The sequence below is a fragment of the Zalophus californianus genome, chromosome 2 (genome assembly GCF_009762305.2).
Source record: "Zalophus californianus isolate mZalCal1 chromosome 2, mZalCal1.pri.v2, whole genome shotgun sequence".
NCBI classification, from domain to species: domain Eukaryota; kingdom Metazoa; phylum Chordata; class Mammalia; order Carnivora; family Otariidae; genus Zalophus; species Zalophus californianus.
The window spans coordinates 123,361,644-123,385,795 of NC_045596.1; the positions used below are offsets into that span (position 1 = coordinate 123,361,644).

Consider the following 24,152-nt stretch of genomic DNA (forward strand, 5'->3'; position numbering starts at 1 on the left):
TCGATTTTTATCAGGCCCTCAATTATAATGTCTCACACACTCTTTACTCTGACTGTATGGCACTTTCATTTTAAACTATATATTTATGTGTGTGGGGTATTTTTTTTGGGGGGGTAGTTACTGTGTCATTCTCCCTCCAGAGAACAAAAGCACCATGAGGACAGACACTGTCTGTTTTGTATACCGCTGTATCACCAGCACCTAGCGTGGTACATAATACATATAGAAACTTAACAAATATTTGTGGGAAGAATGAATGAATGAATGAACAAAAATGAGACCTAGGAACCCTGTAGTATCTGCTTTTGTGATCACTTTCCTTGAATTCTGTCTTATGTGATTTTCGGAGAACAGATTCCCCTGCCCCCCCTCCCTTTCCCCCATATTGATGGAATGTAATCTTCATCTCTTCTTCCTCCTCCTCCCTCTTTTCAGCCTACCCTCCCAACTTCCTCCTCCTAATATAAAGTATTATAACTTTAGCAGATGCTTTACAAAAACAATTTTATTAAATCTCCTCAACCAACTTGCAGTTGCAAAATCATCATCTCCATGCCATGGATGGCAAGCCTGAGATTTAGTGAAAATTTACCTTTGCCAAGCTGGTATGACTACTAAGTAGTGAAGGTGACTAGGAGCTCCTAAATTTCTATCTATCCATTGTACCATAATGTTTCCCTTCACTTGGCCATACTTCTCATTCATTCCACAGTTACTGATCAACTCTACTAGGCACTGGACAAGATGTAATTGAATAAAACTAAACTACTTAGGCCTTTCACTCTTGGTGATCACAGTAGACTTATTTAGTATTGAATTAAGAGTCATATTCACCTGCTCTTTAACACTGTTTCCGGCTGTGTGTGTGCAAAGACAGAAGTAACAATGTTTTTGTGATGTTATAAAATTGTTTTAAACAGCTCATTTTGTTCCAGATACCTAAATATCTAAGGAAGAACTGGCCACAGTGAATGAACCAGAGTGTTTGTGGCTGGGAGTAGAAAGCCGTAAGGAAAGAGGCACTTCTGGAGCAGCCCCTTGCCCCCTTTCTTAACTTTGTAATTAAGGTACTTCACATATTAAAAAAATTCACCCATTTAAAGTGTACAGTTAATGATTTTCAGTATAGTTAGAGCTGTGCAATCATTACCAAAATCTAAGTTTAAATTATTTTCATCATCCCCAAAGGAAACCCTTACTCTACACCCACGTCAGCATCCAGCCTCTGACAACAGCTAATCTTCTTTCTGTCTCTATTGATTTCCCTATTCTGGACATTTCACATGAATTGAATAATATATGTGGTCTTTTGTGACTGGCTTCTTTCACTTACCATGTTTTCAAGGTTCATTGTGTTGTAGCATGTATCAGCACTTATTTTTTTTTCTATTAATATTCCATTAGTAGATTAACATTCTGCTGTATGGATACACACATTTTCTTTAACCCTCCATTCATCAGTTGTTGGACATTAGGGTTGATTCCATTTTTTTAAAAGATTTATTTATTTATTTATTTGAGAGAGAGAGAATGAGAGAGAGAGAGAGTAGGGTCAGAGGGAGAAGCAGGCTCCTTTGCTGAGCAGGGAGCCTGATGTGGGACTCGATCCCAGGACTCTGGGATCATGACCTGAGCCGAAGGCAGTCGCTTAACCAACTGAGCCACCCAGGCGCCCGGGTTGATTCCATTTTTTTTTTTTTTTTTTTTTTGGCTCTTATGAACAATGCTACCGTGAGTGAGTATTTGTGCAGACATAGGATTTCATTTCTCTTGGGTATATACCCAGGGAGTGGAGTTGCTAGCTCACATGTTAATTTTACGTTTAACACATTGAGGAGTGTCAGCAGCCCCTCTTTATGAGGATAAGTTTAGGGTTTTGTCCAGAAGACTGAGTCAGTTTTTCTGTTTTGCCAGGTCCTCAGTGTTTGTTTACATCCCTTCTATTCTTGCGTCTTTCGCCTCTTCTCTTCTGTGTAGAATCCAGCCCCCTGCTGATTTTAGGAGGAACTGCAGCTTTCAATGCCTAAAAGTTATTTGTAAAACATTTTGAACTCTCTGGAGGATGGACATTAAAGCAATAATGTTTATCTGTTTTTCCGTGGGTCTGCCGCACGTGGTTCTATTTTGTAACAAAAGAGTTCACTGAGTAGGAGGCTTATTTAACTTGTTCCTGAGAGTTACACTCCAACAACATGCTGTCCAAACAGATTCTTAATTACCCAGAGCTGAGTCTAAACGTTTTAAAGAATCAGTTTGAAGTTTCTTGGAGGATATTAACATCTTTAATAAATCTATATAGGTAAACATATGTTGAGAGCTTGTAAAAAATGTATGTAGAGTTCCTGGTACATAATTGCTTAATAAATTGTTAGTTGCCATTATCAAAAGTTACTGTAATGAACGACTGATTTAAGTATAAATCTCAATTACTTAAAATGTCTTAATTTTTTTGGAAACACATTTGAGTTCTGTTTCAGAATACACAGGATACTTTTCCATGTGTGCTGACATAAACTCTCATTTGATCGTCACCCCCACCTCGTGAAACCTGGCATTTTTTTCCAGTAGTTATTTTTAGAACAATAAAGATCATTTCCACCTACCCAAGCAAAGTTAATCTGAATACGACGGAGACAACTCTTCAGTGGTTTATCCACCCGCTCCCTCCCTCCAAATCGTTCAGTGTGGATACGCGGAAGAGTGTAATAGGAGCTGTCGGTCCCCAAGCTCTCCCTGCTCGGGTAAAGCTTTCAATTAAAGCGGAGATTTAACACGCATTTTACTTGAGATGAGGAGCGGGAATAAGGAAAAGCGAGCCCTGCGTGCGAGAGCTTTCACAGCTCAGGGTCGCTCCCAGGATAAATAATATCGAGTCAATCGTTTCCCCTCGCCGAGTCAGACATCTGAGCGCTGTCTCCCGGCTGAAGGGATTAGAGACTGCTATTAAGACGCCCCTTCCCGGTCCTGGTCGAGGTCCCGGCCTCGCGGAGCTGACTCTGAGTCACCCCAAGAAGGGGAGCCGAAGAAAGGGGAGGGGCACGCACCCCGGGGGTGGAGGAGAGCCGCGGGACGAAATTCTAGACCGAGTAAGGCTCGGAAGGAAGAGGAGGGGCAAAGGCGCGAGGGGGAAGAGAAGGAAGAGGCTGCTGGAGAAAGGAAGAGGAGGAAAGGGAGGGAGGAAGAAGGAAGGCGGAGGATCAAGAAGGGGGCGAGGGGGGGCGGGGGCGCGGGGCGGGCCGGGGAGGTGCCCGGGGCGGGGCGGCTCGCGCCTCGGGGAGGGTCTGCGGCGGGGGGGCCGGGCGGGGCGGGGCCGCGGGCGCCCGGGGCTCGGCGGGGGCTGCCGGGATTGGGGCGCCGCGGCTCTCGCTCGCCTCCGCGGCCAGGCTCAGCTCCGAGGGACACGTCCGTGCCGCGTTAGCCCGGGGCTGCGAGCCTCTCCGGGACTTCCTGCCCGCGAGCCCCGCACCTGGCCACGGCCCCGAAGCCCGGCTCCGGCTGTAGTGCGCGGCGGGCGGGCGGCGGACCGCGGCGGTCATGGGGCTGCAGCCGCTGGAGTTCAGCGACTGCTACCTGGACAGCCCGTGGTTCCGGGAGAGGATCCGCGCCCACGAAGCGGAGCTGGAGAGGACCAACAAGTTCATAAAAGAGCTCATCAAGGACGGGAAGAACCTCATCGCAGCGACCAAAAGTAAGCGGGGACCAGGCTGCGGCACGGCGAGGCCGGGAGGAGCCTCTGCCGTAGGGAGACCAGGCAGTCGCGTGCCCCGGGTCAGCCGCCCCCGGAACAGGAGATTGGGGACCGGGAGGCCCCGGGCTCACTCCTGCCCGGCTCCCCAGGCAGCGAGTGGCGAGTGCCCTTTCCCGCCCCTAGCCCTCTACCAGCGGCCAGAGCCCGGGGCTGTGCGTGGGAGCGCGCCGCCCGCAGCCCAGTACCCCTCGGTGCCTGCGTTCCCTGCCCGACCCGCCCCGGGGTCAGGTGGGATTGTACCCTCAAGCTCAGTTTCGTTAGTTTTGCCTTGTGACCTCTCCAGAGGACTTTCCTGGGGATTCTTTGAAAACCTGCTGCGTGCTGACTTATTCAAAAGTCCCTTCCACTGCACCCTTACCGTGTGATTTTCCGATCTTTTCGGATAGTCTCGGCCCGGGTCCTTCACTGTGCTAAACCAGAAAGTCCACCCGGCGTCGTGCTGCTTTCCGCACATTCTTTCCCTCCTGCGCTGGGGAGGGTTCAAAGACTGGGACTTGTCAGGGTGAGCAGACAGCGTACCCTTTGGCCTCAGCCAGCGTTGCCTGCCACCAGGGAATTTCACCCACGATGCCTTCCTCCCTGGTTCTTTTATGCTTTTTGAAAAACTAGGAAGTGGCCACCGGAGAAATAGATCTCTATAGATACATCTGTATCTGAGAAGAGTCTTTTCTAGGAGGGAGAAGGGCCAAGATTCTGGGTGATGGTTGGTGATGCTGCTGGATGGGGGGGGCATTAGCTCCAGTGAGGAGCTGCGGGGCTGGACCACACCTGTAGCCCATAGCCCTTCCGAGGAGGCCTCTGAGGGTCCTCTCTTCTTAAGAAGACAGCAGACAAGCGACAGGGCAGTATCCAACCTCACAAGTCTGTGTTGTTAGGGTCTTTATCGCTTCTCTAGTTTCTCAGTTCGGTAATTCCCAGCTTTGGGAGTTAGTCCCTTGTACACTTGTTTGTAGACCTCACCTCTGGGAAAAATACCCCGTATCACTCTCCCCCACTACCACTATTTTGCATTTAGGAAGATGAAAACATACTGTACAAACTTTCAAGAACCCAGCACAGTGTCTGGAACAGTAAATATAATGAGTTGAAATAAGTTTTAATGGGAAGAATTTAGTGAGCCATCCCTGTAATTTTGGAAGCAAGTCACTCCTCTGGATGATGTCCAAAGTTCCTTTTGGTTCTGTGACCTTGTTGGTGTTGCAAAAGAAGGATTGGGAATCACTTTGCCCTATGGGACTAGTAGGCTTATTTGGTTGATGGCTGCCCAGTGCCTTGGCATTAGATATATGTGTTGGGTGGGAAGTAGGGAGGGGTTATAAATATGTAGGCAGGAGTGAGAAGGGCAGTGTGTGTGTGTGTGTGTGTGTGTGTGTGTGTGTGTGCGTGCGCACATGAGCACATGAGGGAGAGGGTTTCTTCCTTCTGTAGCTTGGTGTTAACCAGTGTCACTGGCCTGGCGAGTGTACCTTCTGTCTTACTGGCTGTAGCAGCTCCCTCTGAAGCTAGGATTAGAGGAGGGAGGCTTTGGTATGGGGAGAGGCAGATGGCAAAGCCAGTTTGGCCACTGGTAGGAAGCTATTTATGTGACTGCATGTTAGCTCTTCTGCCAACAGGACACATGCTTGGTGTTCCAGCGGCAGCTGGTGCATCTGGGAGGCCAGCTGTCGCCTTCCTCTCCAGAATGTAGACTTTCTTGAATTTGTCACCTGGTGTCTTACTCCTTTTGGTTCTTGTCCTTTACCATAAGAAACACAATTTATAATCATGAGTAAGAGAGCAACCCGAAAGTATCTTTTTTCTCATTTTGTTTGATTAACTTAAAATCTTTCCCAGAAGACAGCAAAAATACAGCTTTAGCTCACATGCTTTAGGCAAGTTAGAAAGACCCTGCGTTTGCCCAGCTTGCTCCTCAAAGTTTAGTTCTAGTTCCTATCAAAGACTACGAGCATCTGACTTAAGTCAGGACACCTTCGTTTAATTTACCTTTCCTGTTAGGGCCTGGCCACACAACAGCTGAACGGGCCACTTAATTATTTTGTGTTCATTTTCTCTTGTCCTACTTCTTAGAGGCACTGGTAAGGTCCTGCAGTGTTTGGAAATTGCAGTGTAGGTCATTCGTTCGCCTAACCAGTTGAGCCTTTCTATATAACATCTGTGAGTCAAAAAGTCAAGGAAGGACGTGAGGTGGGGGTAGGAGCTGCCGAAGAATAGCAATCAACTAGGTCAGACTGATTATATTTTCAGATGTCTTACACTCCGTTGTGTATAAATGGCATTTGGTGCATTTTCAGAATTGTGAGTTTGAGATTTCTGTTTTTAGTTGCCCTGTAAGATGTCTCCTGCATGCACTAAATACTTGTTAGATTTATGTAGTTTTGATGTCTTGATGCTTTGCCTATTCCATAAATATTTAAAGAAATTGGAGGTGGCTCTGTGGGACTTGAAGGCTTACTGCTGAGTTCAGTGATGCAGCAAATCAGCAAATATTTAACATCTATGATTCATTAAATATTGGGATTGAGATACAAAGAGGTAATAAGGCAGAGGCCCTTGTCCTTGAGTTTATCGTCCTGCGGTTGAATTCAGTCCAATATAGGGAATGTGGTTGAACTCTTATAGCATTGTGCTAAATTCTTGAAGAAACAAAGGATAAACACACACACACAGACACATTAAAAGGTTAAGGGGCACCTGGGTGGCTCAGTCGGTTAAGTGACTGACTCTTGGTTTCGGCTCAAATTATGGTCTCAGAGTCCTGGGATTGAGCTCTGAGTTGGGCTCTGCTCTCAGCGCAGAGTCTGCTGGAGATTCTCTCCCTCTCCTCCCCAACCCCCCATGTGCGTACTCTCTCTCTCAAATAAACAAATCTTTTTTTTTTTTTTTTAAGATTTTATGTATTTATTTGACAGAGCAAGAGAGGGGGAGAGAGAGCACAAGTAGGGGGAGCCGCAGAAGGAGAGAGAGAAGCTGACTTCCTGCTGAGCAGGGAGCCCGACTTGGGGCTTGATCCTGGGACCCTGAGACCATGACCTGAGCCCCCCAGGCTCCCCATAAATGTTTAAAAAATAAAGTTTAAAAATTTAATGAGAAACAAGTATTCTAACTTTGCTAGAAACAAGAGTTTGTTGTAGGTTAGAATGAAGACATGACTGGCAGTTTGGGAACCTAAGTAAGGAGCAGAAGCTTGTAGAACTTGTCAGATTGAAAATAGCTGAGAAGAAACCTGAACACCACAGTATTTGAGGACCCCGAGGAGACCAGTTAGGAATGGGATAAAGGGAGAGGTCGGTTTCAGATTATGGAGGGTCATAAAAGCGAGGTTAGGAATGTGGACTTTATCCTGTGGAGAATCACTGAGGTTTGTCAGCAGAAGGCTGACATAATGGGAAAGAGTTGATTTCGAGACAGGATTTGACATCTGTGTGTAGGGTGGATTTGGACATAGCAGTGGGGGTAGGCGGGAGCTCCAGAGAGAAGTCTGGGATCATTGACTTATGTGGCACATTTGGAGATCATTCACTCAATTCAGTGGAGTCTTTGTTTAAATGGATTTTTTAGTCCTTTTTCTTTTTCACGCCTTTCCTTTCCTAGAATAACCAGTGTCCTCTTTTAATACAGTCTTTCCTTTTGTAAGCCTTTCATGCACTGTGTAGTTTCAGATGCTTATGATTCATAGAAATGTTTAGCATATCTGCCAGGAACAGAAATAGGCCATATATGCTTTTCCACAAATTTTACATTAGGCCACCTTGAGAGAATTTGTTCTGTTTAGAGGCAAAAAAAATTTTTTTTTTTAAAGATTTTATTTATTTATTTGAGAGAGAGAGAATGAGAGATAGAGAGCACGAGAGGGAAGAGGGTCAGAGGGAGAAGCAGACTCCCTGCTGAGCGGGGAGCCCGATGCGGGACTCGATCCCGGGACTCCAGGATCATGACCTGAGCCGAAGGCAGTCGCTTAACCAACTGAGCCACCCAGGTGCCCGGCAAAAAAAATTTTTTAAAGCAAATAGTCCTTAGAGTTATTAAGCATTTATACAGTTATGTAAAATACTCTTTATTAAGCTTAGATTGTCTAGCTTTCTTGGTGTGTGTATTAAGCTAGAGAGCCCCTCATAAGTGAGCCTGCTCTAAAGCATAGACATGGAGAAGGGTGTGAGTGGCAGACAGGACTAGAATTGGAGTCTTCCAAGTCTTGGTTTTAGTACTTTTTTTTTTTTAAGGCTTTGGTATTTTAGTATTTGCTTTGCTTTTTCCTTTAACATTTTCTTGATTTTTGCTTTGCTTTCTTCAGGACAACATAAAAGTTCCTTTTTGCTTTCTTTATGTTAATGTTTTAGAGAAATGATTCAAATGACAATCCCTTTTAGGGGAATTCCCAAGTTGCTATTGCACTGAAGCATACAGAAGCTTGGAAGTCTTAAAAGAATTTCACGTTGTAAACTTAAGCCTCAGTTTCCTTATTTGTAAAATGGGACTACAGCAGAAAGCCCAGTCTGAGGATTGAATAAAATCCAGTGATTTTATGTGAAAGTGTTTTGCAAACACACATATAAAGTGGTTGTGTAGATTCTCTTGTTTGCCCAGCCAGCATAATTTTTCTCTATTGGAATTTTGTTCAGGTGTCTATACCTTTTCCCAGGAGATGCAGGGAAGGGTGATTAGGGGTAATTCTGATTAGTTTAAGTTTTTCAAGCCCAGCTGATCTTTAGAATCACCTGGGCAGTTATAAAAACATATGGTCAGGTTTAAGAGTCCCAGAACTCTAACTCAGTTATGGTGAACTTATTTTCTGGGCTGGTAACTGGTTTAAGAATGAGAATATATCTCAGTTCTGGCTGGTGAGACATGAGTGGAAGGCTGCTGGAGACTTTGGAAAAGATTTCCTTTTGTGTGAGGAGACTCTTAAAAAGGGTTCTTGGGGTGCCTGGGTTGAATTGAGTGTCTGACTCTTGGTTTTGGCTCAGGTCATGATCTCAAAGTTGTGGGATTGAGCCCTGTGTCAGGCTCCATGTTTAGCTTGTAGTCTGCTTAGATTCTCTCTCCCTCTCCCACTTCCTCTGCCCCTCCCACTCGTGCTCTCTCTCTCTCAAGTAAGTAAGTAAATAAATAAATCTTAAAAAAAAAGTTCTTTATTATTCTATGCTATCTGGTTGTGTTGCGTGGAGCTGCTACCGCCATCTTGGGACCGTTGAGTGGAGCCAAGGTAAGGACTATGGAGCAGAGGTAACTGTATCTGGGTTTTTGATGTCATTGTGGGAGCCACAGATTGTTCTATGTCGAAAGCCCAACTCTGGATATATTGTTAAATGACCTAAGCCAGTTTGGGTTGTGTTTTCTGCTACTTCACACTCCAATTTTGATGGAGTTGTATAATTGTAAATTTCATGCTGATGCTGCTATTCAGTGGAATTTAGGGAGGTATAGAAATAAAATATTACTTAAAAAGTTGATAAATTACAAGTATAATTTTTTCCTGAATGGAAAAGAACACTCGTATGTATTTTTTGTCCCAAAGAAATCACCATGGATCACCAACAATTCAGGGCATCGCCTGGGGTAAGTCTTCACCTCTTGCTTGGGGTTTTAGTATGGTGGGCCAGTCTCTGGTATGAATGTAGACTTGCTGTAGAAAAACTACCATCAGACTGGAGCTAGGATGTGGACCCAGACAGGTTTTAGAGCTTCAGATGCATTACTCACTGTAGGTGGTCCTTGACTCCATATAGAATAGTTTTTTTTTTTTTTAAGATTTTATTTATTTATTTATTTGACCAGGGTGGGGAGCGGGGAGTACAAGCAGGGGGAGCAGCAGAGGGAGAGGGAGAATCAGGCTCCCCACTGAGCAGAGAGCCTGATGCAGGCTTGATCCCAGGACCCTGAGATCATGAGCTGAGTTGAAGGCAGACGCTTAACTGACTGAGCCACCCAGGTGCCCCTATAGAATAGTTTCTATTTAGAGCTCTCTACTGGCCAGCCATGTTCATTTTTTTTTTTAAGATTTTATTTATTTGAGAGAGAGAGAATGAGAGATAGCACAAGAGGGAAGAGAGTCAGAGGGAGAAGCAGACTCCCTGCCCAGCAGGGAGCCCGACGTGGGACTCGATCCCGGGACTCCAGGATCATGACCTGAGCCGAAGGCAGTCGTTTAACCGACTGAGCCACCCAGGCACCCCAGCCATGTTCATTTAAAATGTTTTATGGGTCAGTCATCCGGTGTTCCCCATGTCTTCCTTACACATTGACTTTTCCCTGTCCTCCCATTTGTTGGGGTTCCTTTGACCGCCTCCTTTTTGTTTAGTTTTTTTGGCGGGGACCAGGGAGCATTATTGACTTTTGGAAGAGGGGAAGTCAGGAGGGCATTTTTGTGTTTTAATTTTTAAAGTAGCTGATGATACAGTACAGGGTAGAGGATTAAGAGCACAGGTTGAGGGTACTGGTCTGTCTGGGTCCCTATCCTAGCTCAGCCACTCACTGGCAGTGGGACCCTGGTCAAGTTGCTTGGCTTTTCTCTATGTTGTCACCTATAAAATGGAGATCATAATACTATCCACCGCATAGGGTTGCTCATTGGATTAAATGAGCGAATACACGTAAAGCATTTAGAATAAGCATTCAGATGTGAAATGTTAACACTTATGATGTATTATTTAAATTGCAGGTACATGTTTTAATATCCAGGTCCTTTTCTTGTCTGAAAAATGGTGCTCTGGCCCAGTGACTAGTATCTAACCTTTTGGTGCTTATTACCCCTAAGAGTATATTGGTTCATATCCTCATTAGCGGTGACCAAGAAAGACAAATTTGACAAATGCTGGGAGGCTTCCAAAGTTTGAATGCCATGCGAGATGCTGAAAAACCTTGAAAATAAGTTGATGAATCAAAGCTAAATTGTGTCTTGGGAAAACATTCTCCAGAATTTATTTCCAATTCACAAAGATTTGAAGATGAAGTAGAGAGTGTCAGTAAGGCCGCTGTAGATCTAGCAAAACACCTGCAGCTGAGACTCAAGCAGTCAGTAGCGCGCCTCTGTCTAGAGGACTGAGAAGGAGGGGTTGAAGGTGACAGAGTTGTGCTCAAGGTCCTGGGATGATAACATCAATGACTGGAGCCTTCAGGTACTTAAAAATCACAGTGACACTTTTAGAGGATATTAATGTTAGTGTCTAATCTCCAGGAAACCCTAACAACTAGTGGACAGTGCTTGTGTCTGCTATGGGAAATTCACAATGAGAAAAGGCAGTCAGAGAGGCCTCTAAGAGGGCTGTACCTGAGACCTGTTAGGTAGTCCTATTCTCTATGAAAGGATCCTCAAAGTCTCCTCAACAGATTCCCAAAGAAGCTGTTTTGAGTCTGTGACTCCAATAGCTATTTATGACACCTGATGGTTTTGTTTGTTTTTTGGGTCATAAGCAAGAATTACGAAGGATATAAAAATGCTGGGTAGTGGGTGCCTGGGTGGCTCAGTTGGTTAAGGCGACTGCCTTCGGCTCAGGTCATGATCCTGGAGTCCCGGGATCGAGTCCCGCATCGGGCTTCCTGCTCAGCAGTGAGTCTGCTTCTCCCTCGGACCCTCCCCCTTCTCATGCTCTCTCTCTATCTCATTCTCTCTCTCAAATAAACAAATAAAATCTATTAAAAAAAATGCTGGGTAGTCTGCTAAGTTACCATAAATCGTGCTTTAAGTGATGGCGGGCTGTATGTGGCAGTGAATAGGTACGGTGTGAAAGCGTGTTCAAATCACACAGTTTGTCAGTGGAGGAGCTGGGATGGGAACCTACTTTTGTCTGGCTCTGAAACCCTTAACTGCAATCATTAGCTGTTTCCATAAAGGGGTGTAACTGCGGTCTTGTGTTAAGGGAAGTTATTATGATAAATCTTGGTTATCTGGAATGTGTGTATACTTCATGATGTAGTTGGGAGACTGTTCTTTTTTTTTATTTTAAAGAATTAAGAAAAATTTTTTTTTTTTTATTCATGAGAGTCAGAGAGAGAGAGAGAGAGAGAGAGAGAGAGAGGCAGAGGGAGAAGCAGGCTTCCTGCGGAGCAGGGAGCCCGATGCGGGACTGGATCCCAGGACCCTGGGATCATGACCTGAGCCGAAGGCAGACGCTTAACCATCTGAGCCACCCAGGTGCCCCGGGAGACTGTTCTTATTAGCTCAGCACAGGGGCCACCACTGACAATTTAAGGCCCCCTGGGATGATTATTGTAAATAAAACTGGTTTCTAGTTTGTATAATAAGTATAGACATTCAGAGATTGGTTGATTTAGAATCCATTAGATTCAGATCTCTGCTTTAAAACAGTATCATTTCCTTCCCCTCGGTCTCTCTCTCTTAATCTCCGCTCCCCCATCCTTCCTTCGCTGCCCATTCCTTGTCCCACTCTTTAGTAGAATATGTTTTCATTTTGTTCTCGTATTTTGGCATTAGGCTTTTTTGCTTACCAAAATTATGAGATAGTTTAAAAAAAGATACAGAGAATCTCATAATAACTTCAGTGTGTATATTTTGTCCTTCAATTAACATCTTGTTTCATTAAGATGCAAGTTTTTGTAAACATGTGCAGAAGCATATAGGAATAGCTGTGTTCTTAACTCATTGAAAGCACACTGTGTATAAATCGTCTTTCAGGTAACATGTTCTTTCATTAAGATATAAGTGGTTGTTAATGTTAGTGGAGAAGCATATGGAAATAGCCCTGTCCTTAACTCATTAATAACTGTGTGTGTGTGTGTGTGTGTGTGTGTGTATAAAGAATCTCATAATAAACATTTCTGTATTTGCATCTTGGTTTAGAAGAAAGCTTACTGTCTGCCTCTCCCTGGTAGCAACCTGTCCTTCTCCCTAAACATTGGAGCTATCTCAAATCTGGTGTTTATTATTTCTAGACATTTTAATATATCTGTACAAATTCCTAGATAATAGATAGCATGTTTTTAGACTTTATATAATGGTTCTCATACTATATGTGCAACTTCTTTTTTTCCCTCAATTTCATATTTGTGAGATTTGTCCATGTGGATACATCTGTACCTCTATTTCATTTAGTTCAAGCTCTTTTTCCTCCAAGAGGTGTTTAAGAAGACTTTGTTAATTGATGTTTTGTAGATGTTATATAAAAGCGTAAGATGTTCTATGATGTGTCATATAGTCATGCATTTTTTGATTGCCAAACAACTTATTAGAGAATTTATGCAGCATGAAAGCCTTATTGTAATTAATTTGATAAACTTTAAAACAGCGGCTTTGACAACAATCTGTAAATAATGTTCCCATGAATTTTGAAGTTCTTTAGTAAAATTTCTTTTTGATAAATTATCAGCTTAGTGTGGATAATCAGAGCAAACCAGTTTAAGTTTCAGTCACTGGTCTGAATCACAACAAAATTTAAAGCCTTTTCACTTCCTTGAAATTAGACTTCTGATATTGGTATCTAGAGAAAAAAATATTTGTATTCATCAACAGTGTGCATTAAGAACTCTGGTAACTGTCAGTCTAGATAGGTCATATGAACTTGATTTTTAGGCAGGGATTGGTTGGTATTTTGTGATAGGTCTCAAAGCAAACAGGAACCACAGCCTGCTTTATTTGATTATCCTAATATAGGAACCTAATTTATAGACTTGCCAAGGGGATCTTTTGTAATGAGGAAGGCTTGACATCCTTCTCTTTTAAACAAACAAACATACACGCCGAAAAACCCCTGACACTTTACATTCTAAGGGCAGGCATCGCTAAGTCCCAAGCAAGCATCACACCCCTGTTGCTGCTGCTGGAGGCCTGCCTCCCTGGTTGAACTAGAATTTCCTCCCTGTGTTTCCTGAGGAAGATGTTAATCCTGTGCCACTTAATATTTCAATGGTGAGTGTGATTTCTCCTTCCTTGTTGACTTGTTCACCCATGAGCACCGTCTGCCCTTGGGTGTCAAGGTGTGTGTTCTGCCACCATCTGGGAGTGAGTCATGGTGAGGTGTGTGGCTGGAGGAAATCCATTTGGAAATTCAGAGTAATGTCACTTCAGGTCTGAATACAGGATGTTTAATACTCTCTAAGAAGATGAACGTTTTTATCTCTGACTGTAAAGTTGGCTCCCCTACTTCTTAGCAGTGTAGACTGCTAGTCTTTGGGCAAATGAAACTTTGGGCAAATTACTTAAACCCTCAGTTCCTCACTTTTTTTTTTTTAAAGATTTTATTTATTTGTCAGAGAGCATGAGCAGGGGTAGCGGCAGGCAGAGGGAGAAGCAGACTCCCCACCGAACAGGGAGCCCGATGCGGGACTCGATCCCAGGACCCCGGGATCATGACCTGAGCCAAAGGCAGACGCTCTACTGACTGAGCCACCCAGGGGCCCCATCTCACTTTCTGTTTTGTTATTAGTAAAATGGAGATAGTAGGAACTCTAATGGGGTGGTATTATTTAGTCCTAATGTTCCCTAGTAAAGGATCTCAGAACTGTGTCTGGCCCCTGGTAGGTACTATCCTCATCACCATCATCAAAAGAGCACCATTCTGACTTCCTTTGGTTGAACTTGGACACATTGTGGCTTTACCAGTAGAGAGAGTAGAAATAGTCTCTGAAACTTGTTCCTTGCTCTTTCAGGCTAACAGTATTTTGGAGCACTGGGCTGAATATAGGCCTTACATTTATTAAATAGAAGAAGCCAGCTGTCCTAGCATGTTGAAATCCAGCATATTACTGAAGCTCTTTGCTTGAAAGTTTTGGGGACAAAGCCAAAGAAGTACAAGGGAGTGGAGTGTCATTGACATGTCATTACTTTTATTGGAGAATCTGGCAGATAGGACTTCTGTCACTGTGACAGATAGTTTTGTTTTTCTTTTGTGAAATGTAGGTCAAAGGCAGCAGAGCAAAAATATTGAAGAGCATGGTCTTTGATGTCAGATTTACTATATGATCTTGGGCAACTTGTTTAACTCCTTTGTGCCTTGATTTCCTCTTCTGTAGAATGTGGATAGTAGTTTTCTTTCCCTAAATGTTGCTAGAATTAAATTAGTTAATTATTTCCCAAGCACTTAGAAAACTGATTCATAATGACCCCTGAATGTGTTTGCTAAGCACAGACAAAAAATTGAAAATCTATTCACAGTCATCATTCTAATAACCTCATTTATGACAGTGGGGACAAAGTGTCATCCCAAGTCATTAAACCCCACCGATTGTGGGCAAGTTGCTAGAGGTTTAACAGTGAATAGGGACCCTGGGTATCTGTGCAGAAGTCAGAGTTCTAGTGGGGGAGATGGAAGATTAATTAAATGTTGTCATTCACTTTGTTGAGTAAGACTGGGATGCTATGGCCCTGGTTAGCAGGACTAAGGGAGTCAGAGTCAGAGAAGACTTCAGGAGAGTAGCAGCTTCCAAGCTGAGGCCACTGGGAAGGCTAGGAGCTTTCCATGCTGAGGGTAGGGAAGAAGAGTTCTTCAGGCAGGGTCAAATGCATGCAAGAGGACTGGAGGCCAGAGAGATCGTGTGCTACACTGCTGGAGGAACATCTCTGGTGGGCTGGGAGTGAGGCGGGAGCAGAGTGAGAACAATGGGGCTGCAGAGTGGACAGGTGCAGGGTTGGGAAGGGCCTGGTGAAGCCAGTTAAGGACTTCGCACTTCCTTGGAAGCACAGTAGGAAGTGATGGAAACATTTCCAGCAGGGGATTGGCATCATCGGAATTGCATTTTAGAACAAGTTCTCTGGCAGGCAGCGATTGTGAGAGTGAATTTGACGAAAGGGGACCTGGAGGTTGGGAGGTCACCCATCTAGGCCAGAGGCTTTGGTAGCAGAAGAGGCAGATTCTTGAGGAGGAAAATACAGAGGCTGCAGGCTGTGGTGGGTGATTGGGTGTGGGGGTTGACGAAGGAGGCACCCAGGGTGATTCCTTAGTTCCTGCCCTGAGCAGTTGGGTGCTGTTCACTGAGGTAGTCCAGCTAGAGGAACAAGTTCTGTGGGAGAGAGGAGACATTTTTGAATTAGATATGTTGAGACTGAGGTGCTTCTCAGCTATCCAGTGGACACATTCAGTAGTTTGCTTTTTTTTTATAAGTATGTATTTCAGGAACACGGAATAAAGCTGCAGATAAAGATTCTGGAGACACAGCATATAGATAGGAAATGACACCGTGTAACAGTAGAAAACCTGCCCAGAGGAGGAATGTAAAGGGAGAAGGCAGGGAGGCTGGGCAAATCCTGGGGAATACAGCTTTAAAAATTTTTTTATTTTATTATTTTTTAAAGATTTTATTTATTTGAGAGAGAGAGAAAGTGAGAGAGAGAGAAAAAGAGTGAGTGAGTGAGAGAGAGCTGTAGCAAGCAGGAGGAGGGACAGAGGGAGAAGCAGGCTTCCTGCCGAGCAGGGAGCCTGATGTGGGGCTCGATCAGCTGAAGGCAGATGCTTAACCGACTGAGCCACCCAGGCGCCCCGGGAATACAGCTTTTCAAAGGGTGGATGGAAGAAGAGCTTGAGAAGGAGGTTTGAGAGCTGTAACCATGGGGTGGGGGGGAGGGAGGAGATGGAAAATCTGGTGAGGGTTGCACAAGTCACGGAGAAAGGAGGAGAAAGGAGGAGGGAGGAGCCAAGGTCATGTTACAAAGAGAACCAGTACCGGCAGTACAGGTGACATTGCATTAAGACAGTGTCATTGGTCAAACAAAAGGACTCTTAAGTGTAGAGAACAAACTGATGGTTGCCAGAGGGGAGGTGAGTAGGGGGGATGGGGGTAAATAGGTGACGGAGATTAAGAGTACATTTGTCCTGAAGAACACTGAGTAATGTGTGGAAGTGTGGAATCACTGTATTGTACACCTGAAACTAATGTAACACTGTATGTCATACTGGGGAAAAAAAAGGACAGCGACATTGGTAATAACTGGATTAGTTTACGGCCCAGCAGGGATGAGACCCTGACTGCAGAGGGTTGAGAGGGAGGGTGTGATAAATGAACCTGTGGTATAGATAGCTCTCCGGAACTATTGGTTAATGGGTGAGATTTGAACATGCTGATGACGATATCCAACAGAGAGGAGGAGCCTGAAGGTTCAGGGAATATTCCAGAGTACCAAGTACCCAATATAGAAGATGGGATTCAGAGTCCAGGTGAAGGCAGGACACACCCATCATCTATTTCAATACTAGAAGGGTGGAAGAGATGGGTGCAGACTCAGATAAATTTGTTGATTTGTGTCAGGACTTTGAGGAAATTATTACCAGTAGATTTATTTTCTCTGTGAGGTAGATGGCAAGATAGTAGTTAATTGTGTTTTAATTTCTCCCCCACCACATTCTTTCTCTGGTTAATAAATAATACATGGCTTGTAAGACTTTTGTTTCACAGTCTGTTTGAAATGGGGGATGGATGGAATCTAGATGTTAAACTGAGACTAGGTAATGGAAGGTGGATGGGGAGAAAAGGTAGGAATAAAATGTCTGGATAAACAATCATCAAGACATTAACAAATGCCTAGGGGCGCCTGGGTGGCTCAGTCGTTAAGCATCTGCCTTCGGCTCAGGTCATGATCCCAGGGTCCTGGGATCGAGCCCCACATCAGGCTCCCTGCTCAGCAGGAAGCCTGTTTCTCCCCCTCCCTCTCCCCCTGCTTGTGTTCCCTCTCTCGCTGTGTCTCTCTCTGACAAATAAATAAATAAAATCTTAAAAAAAAAAAAGAAATTAACAAATGCCTCAATTCCAGACTTTTATTCTACTGGCACTTGAAGTTGAATACTTTAATTCAGTCTTTAAACTTTTTTTTTTAAAGTATTAAATGAAAACACCTTTTTTCCCCCCCACAGAATGACACTGCTGATTTTTCTCTTTTATCTCTGTGGAATTATGCTGGTTGTCTTTAGATGCCTACAGAGAAGAAAATGCCTCTGGCAACGTCTGGGAAGAGACTCTAGGACTTTAGATTTTTGCCTTTTGTCCAAGAGAGGAGGAGGAATAGAACCTGTAAGAGTTTAAAGTGTAGTAATTATCAGGGATCTAAAAAGATCTTTTCATTCTCTTTTCTAGCTATCTGCTTAGGTTCTAATAAGTTTAAGAAATGATTCTAGAAGAAAGAATTGTTTACGATGACTGTAACTCTTCAGGTACAGTGGTGTGCAGATGGCACCCCTTTCTCTTTAGCCCTGGGTGCACTGAGTGTAGACACACTGTGCGCCTGGAGGTGAGGTGCGGAGGCTCTCAGTCTCTACAAAGGGAGGGACTCCAGCACTTTAGTGTAGAAGTTCATTGCTTGTGTCCCTAGAGCTAGAGTTGGTGGTCTCTTTGTGGAAGGTGTAGGATAGGGTTCAAAATTAACCTGAATCCTTTTTTCTTTCTTTTTTTATTCTTTTTTTTTTTTAAACACTTTATTAGAGAGAGCTCGAACATGAGTGGGGGAGGGGCAGAGGGAGACGGACAAGCAGACTCCTGGCTAAGCAGGGAGCCCAACACGGTGTTGGATCCCAGGACCCTGAGATCATGACCTGAGCTGCAGTCAGATGCTTAACCGACTGAGCCACCCAGGTGCTCCATGAACCCTTTTTCTGTCTTGACAGCTCAAATTTTTGACAAACATGCTGTATATCCTCATTCATTTCTTTCAGTTGCAAGTGAGAGAAATCCAGTTTAAAGTAGTTGAAGCAAAGAAGAAATTTCTGGGCTCATGTGAGTGAAGTCTGAGGATTGGGGCTTGCTTTAGGTGTACCTGAATCCAGGGGTTCCAACAATATCATCAGGTCACTCTTTGTATCTCGGGCATTTCCCTCCATTGGCTTGACCCTCAGATGGGCACTCTGGCATGGTGCTGATAGCTTAAGGCTATCTTTCTTATTGCTCTGGGAATTCCAGAGAACAGTAACTCCTTTTCCGTAGAGGATTTGTTCTCAAATGGATGAATTTGACCCCCCTGGAGACATGTTTGGTTGTCCTAATTGGGAGGTGCTACTGGCTTCTAGTGGGTAGAGGCCAATGATGGTGTGCTGCTGAATGACCTGCAATGTGCAGGAGAGCCCCCTACAATGAAGAATGGTCCAGCTTAAAGTTAATTGTGCTGAGGCTGAGAAACCCTGTCTTTGAGGTGGGGATCAAGATACTTTTGTGAAAATAAAATTATGCCAGAGCAACAAGGATAAACTGGGATTGTCCTGGGGAAAACCTGGACATGTGGTTACCTTCCCTAAAGGCCCTGTCAGTCCTGGGTCACTTGCCCAGCCTGGACCCGCCGCTGAGCACGGCAGATGGTATACTTGGGCCAGCTGAATCATGTGCTTGCCACTGGGGTGAAAAAGCAGGCAGTAAGTAATTGCTTTACCAGAATGCTAAGGTTCCTAGCAAAGGGATTTGTAGAATGTGGAAAAAGAAGCAGATCGCTGATCTGTAAGAGAACTTACATTTTTGAAGGTGACTTTTAGACCTGTTTTGATCTGGGCCTCGGGGCTTCATGGGGCAAATGAGGACTGTGAGAAGATAGTAAGTCAGAGTTAAGTTTGCCCTTGCAGCACCTGGTGGCTCAGGTGGGTAGGCATCTGACTCTTGGTTTCTGCTCAGGTTGTGATCTCAGGGTCATGGGATGGAGCCCTGCCTCGGGCTCTGTGTTTGGCGGGGAGTTGGCTTGGGACTCTCTCCTTATGCCTTTGCCCCTCCCCCTGCTCGCTTTCTCGCTCTCAAATAAATAAATGAAAAAAAAAAAAGTTTGGGGCACCTGGGTGGCTCAGTCAGTTAAGCCTCTGCCTTTGGCTCAGGTCATGACCCCGGGGTCCTGGGATCGAGCCCCGCATCCGGCTCCCCGCTCAGCGGGAAGTCTGCTTCTCCCTCTGCCTGCCACTCCCCCTGCTTGTACAAGTGCGCGGTCTCTCTTGCTCTCGCTGTCTCTGTCTGTATGTCAAATAAGTAAATAAAATCTTAAAAAAAAGATATATGATAAAAAAATTAAGTTTGCCCTTTATTTTTCCCATTGCTTGGTTGATTCCTTTTAACCAAACTTGAGAAGGGCAGGAGAGATGAGAGATAGAAATGAAGTGCAGCTTGCCTGGATACAAGGTTAAGGTTATTGATGCAGTGGGGTAGTTAGTGTCTGTGCCTTCCTGTATTTAACCTCTAAAGTACCGAGTGATTGCGACACTTTCTTTTTAAATAATATTTTAATTTGTGATAGTCCAAGAAAATATTTTAAAAATTAAATAGTGATTTGCTGGCTTAATTTCAATTTCTCACACTGATACAGTGCTTCTGTTTAGTTTTGGAGAAGTAAAGTATTGCTAAGAAAAACTGATGTTGGTGAGTATAATTCATCTCACACAGTAGATTGAGCAATTTTACATTCTTTTTTCCTTTTAAGGAAAGAAAACTTTTCTTGAACAGAAATTAGAGCAGGTGTTTTTTTTCTGTTTGTATATATTCCAGCCTTAATTTTAAGTTTTGAATCAGATAATCCTGTAAGTTTCTGGAAAAGTTTATTATTAAAAAAAAGTTTATTTTCTTCTGAATAGTATGATAGTCTCTGGAAATACTTCCCTTGTCTCCATTTTATTGTGTATGCTGGATAGTATTTAAAGCAAAGATTTGAAAGTAGGTAAGTGACCTATTTGGACTATTTTCTTTTCATTGCTAGTCTAGGGGAATTGTGATGGTTAAATTACACATTTATGATGTAAACTCGGGAATCTTTGAGATTTGACTGTATGTCTTAATTGATATTTTCTAAAAGGCTTATATGGCTATGCAAAATTGTTGATGAGCAGTCCTGCATCCAGAAACCGGATGTATCACTTAACCACAGTTAACAGTTTTTTGTTTGCTTTAAGGTGGTTCACTGCCTTTTGGCAGTATCTACCGGAGTGCCTGCAGTACTGATTTATCTTGACAACCATGGAACAGAAGGGTTTAAAAAGTGCTTCTTTGTCCAGAGAACAAAGAGGCAACTTTGTAAAGACCTTTAAGTTTTGTGACTTTGAAGTTTTCATTTCAAAAGCTTTAAAGCTGAATGTGTAGTTTTGAGTAAATGTACTTCCTCAGTTCAATGTATGTGACGGGTGAGAACAAAATAGAAAGGAACAGGGAGAGAGTGGGTTCCATGGTGGAAGCTAGAGTAGCAGTGAGCATTTGACCTTTGGAAGGTGTTGGAGGGCACCGTAGAATGATGCATGCCAGATTGTGATGTGTTTAATGAATGTGTACCAAAACTCAGAATTTACATTAGAAAGGAAGGTTGGAATGGAATTAATATATAATCAGCTCTGTGGGCTTCCATTATGTGTGTATATATAATCTAATCATAGTTTAGATGTCACTAAACTGTGTTTATTATTTAAGAGGGATCAGTGATGATTCCTTTAAAATGAATAGTCATCTCCCAACCTATTTTTGGTATGTGTATGTGAATATCCATTTTTGTCTGTTTGATTTGTTTAAATGAAGGTGCATATAAGATTATCTTCAATTTAAACCAGCAATGAGTAGGTTACTGTTGCTTTAAGTTGGAGATACTAGATTTTGTTTTAATTTGCTTCATAATTATCAGTTGAGCTGTTAGAAAATAATATCTGAGATGTACTAAAACATATTTCTAAGTTTACTAGGACTAATGATAATGATGGTTGTGGTAGTAGCAGATAGTAGGTTTTTATTTTTTAGCACTTACTGTATAAGCATGTAAACCTTTCACATGAATTAGCATTTACTCATAGTCTTGTTTGGTGCTCATTCTTAGATCTAATACCATTTTGCAACTTAGGAACCTGGGTTTAGATAGTTTGAGTTACTTGCCCAAGGGCACTTAGCCAGAAAGCTGTGTGGCGCCTGCCAGCTACACACTATTTCTGAAGCCTGTGGTTTTCAGAACATGCATTATTGCCATTGATATAGTATTTCACAAGTCTAATTTACAGTATTATCTTGTAAAGACACGGGGAGGGCGGTTATGTCTGCAAAGCACACTTCAGGAAATTAAAAAAATTTCCATGAAGGTGATAAAAACTTCCTTTGAGCTATTAAAAGTCACGGGAAAGGACATCACTGTTTCAGAGCTCTGAAATAGTGGCCATACTATTCTACTTGTTTTACAAAAAGTAAAACTTACTGGTGTTGGCTTTTTAACCAAAGCAGAATTTAAAAAGTAATGTTATGGTTAGTGATCCAAAGGGTGTGTGGGTTTGATGTGTATCGACAGCCTGATACTGTTGCCATTTTTCAGCTTCCCCGGCTTATCATGATAAGCCTGTAGGAGTTCTTCCTTTAAAGGGAAAGAAATACTTTGTTTTGTGAAATGGATGCTTTACTGTTAATGCCAGTTTGGACCCTTGCTGAAACTTGTTGCTATTTCATGCCCCAAATTGTATTGCCATCTTATTTTCTTCACAAGTAATGGCTGTTTCTTTTCTTTCTGGGTGCAGTTTCATTCTTTTTGGTGCTGTATTTTGAATGTATTTACCCTGAAATAGATTTTCTCCTCGTTCATGTAGGAGGAACTTGCTACCCCGAAGTTTAAGAATTTTGTCTAGAGTCATAGACAGTATTAAGGAGACATTGTAGTTAATTTGAAAATATTTTGGGGCTTTTTAATAAGTCTTGAGCTTAGTGAATTTCAATTTCCATATAAAAAGCTAGAATTAAAGTCCTGCTCTTCTAACATCTGCCACGGAGCTGGAAGGAATGCCTAACTCTTGTATTCTACAGAGGAGGAAACACGTTCTGAGTGGCCCCTTTAGATATCTGCTTTGTCCTCTCTGTTGGTTTTTTGAAGTTCATTTATAATGTTAAGTTTACATGGTAGTAATTTTTTTATTTATTTGCAGTATTAACGAGGAAATCTGGAAGTCATATTTAAAGGGTGATTTTTTTCCCCTTTGAAACTTTTCATGATGTTTAATGTCATATTCATATATGTCGAAATTTAGATGTGGATGAGAGTGAGCAAATTTTGAGACTTAACCATTTAATTTACATGAGTGAAAGCCCTTCCTTCTGATGCTTCATTTAAACTTGAAGTAGAGAAATTAATGAATTGAATAAAGATGATGTGTCTTGTGGTTGGGGTTTCCATTCATCTGCTACTGCTGGTCCTAGTAAAGATTGAACATTCCTATAAAAGCTTTGCCCCTCACCCAGCTCACATTCTAGATTCCAGTAAACTCTCAGTCCCTTGAGGGTGGTTTCTCCTTGCGGTCCTCCACTAGCGCCTAGAACAGTGCCTGGTTCTTAGGTCTTGGATTACTACGCTTGAGTAAATGCCTGTCTGGCTCCTGTGAGGTTGGAAGTCCTTGAATTCTGGACAGGTTAAGTGACACCATTAAAGACAAGAATGTGAGAATCCAGGCCCCTTCATTCCTTTCCTGTTCCTGAGCCTCTGATGTGAGGGCAGAAGTTTCTTTTGTAACTTTGTATCGTATTGCTATCCCAGCTCCTCTGCAAATTCCCACTGAGTACTTTGTATTTTAGGAAAACAGGAAAATCATAATGCTCAGGAGGTGGAAGTTGCTACATTCTGGTTAGAAAGTTGTTTTGGCTTTCAGTTGATAAATGTTTGGAGCGCAAAGATGGGCCTAGGGGGAGTTAGGGCACGGTTGGGATAGCATGCCAATTCTTTTGAGGGCCCCAAACTGCCTCGGGATGCAGAGAAAGTTCAGGATGGTTCTTGTCCCAAGTGTATTTCTTTTGGTTGACTTTCTATTGTCACTTCTTAACGATTGTTTCTATTTAATATGCTGTAAGTTGTATACAATTTGTTGTTGTTCTTTTAGTCTGTTTCCACATAGAGATAAACAGTCTGGGTGAATTTTCATTGTTACACATGAGTGAAGGTAGGGTATTAGTGTTTAATTTGTTTCATGTAATGAAAACTAACAGGAAAAAAGACAAAAAATAGCAATTTTGCTGCACAGTTAAGTTGTATATTCTTTTATTCGATTTATAATAGAACAAGTTTCCTGAAAAATATTAAAATCCTTTAAAAAAATGATAGCTTTAAAAAATTCCCAAGCAGTCCCACAACTATGTGGTCATTTAATCTTTGACAAAGCAGGAAGGAATATCTAATCGGAGGGACACCTGGGTGGCTCAGTTGGTTAAGAGTCCAGCTCTTGATTTCAGCTCAGGTCATGATCTCCGGGCTGTGAGATTGAGCCCTGCCCTCCATTGGGCTCTTTGGTCAGCTTGGAGTCTGCTTGTCCTTTTCCCTTTGCCCCTCCCCCTGCTCGTGCTCTTTCTCAAATGAATAAATAAAAAAATTTGTTAAAGAATATCGAATGGGAAAAGACAATATTTCAACAAATGGTGTTGGGAAAACTGGACAACAACATGCAAAAGAATGAAACTGGACCACTTTCTTACACCATACACAAAAGTAAAATAAAAATGGACTAAAGACCTAAATGTGAGACCTGAAACCATAAAAATTCTAGAAGAGAACACAGGCAGTAAT

At 42.9% G+C, this 24,152-nt stretch overlaps 1 protein-coding gene across 2 annotated transcripts in view; it reads left to right on the top strand.

The window, feature by feature from the left end:
* The first annotated feature begins 3,483 nt into the window (after positions 1-3,483).
* ARHGAP10 (Rho GTPase activating protein 10) overlaps positions 3,484-24,152 on the top strand; it is a 341,466-nt gene continuing 320,797 nt past the window's right edge. The window contains exon 1 of one of the 2 annotated variants that reach the window (XM_027599802.2): positions 3,484-3,688. In XM_027599802.2, the coding sequence (XP_027455603.1) occupies positions 3,535-3,688 (154 nt within the window). In that variant the 5' untranslated portion in view covers positions 3,484-3,534. The remainder of the gene's footprint in view (positions 3,689-24,152) is intronic. The other variant, XM_027599803.2, reaches the window with a different exon arrangement.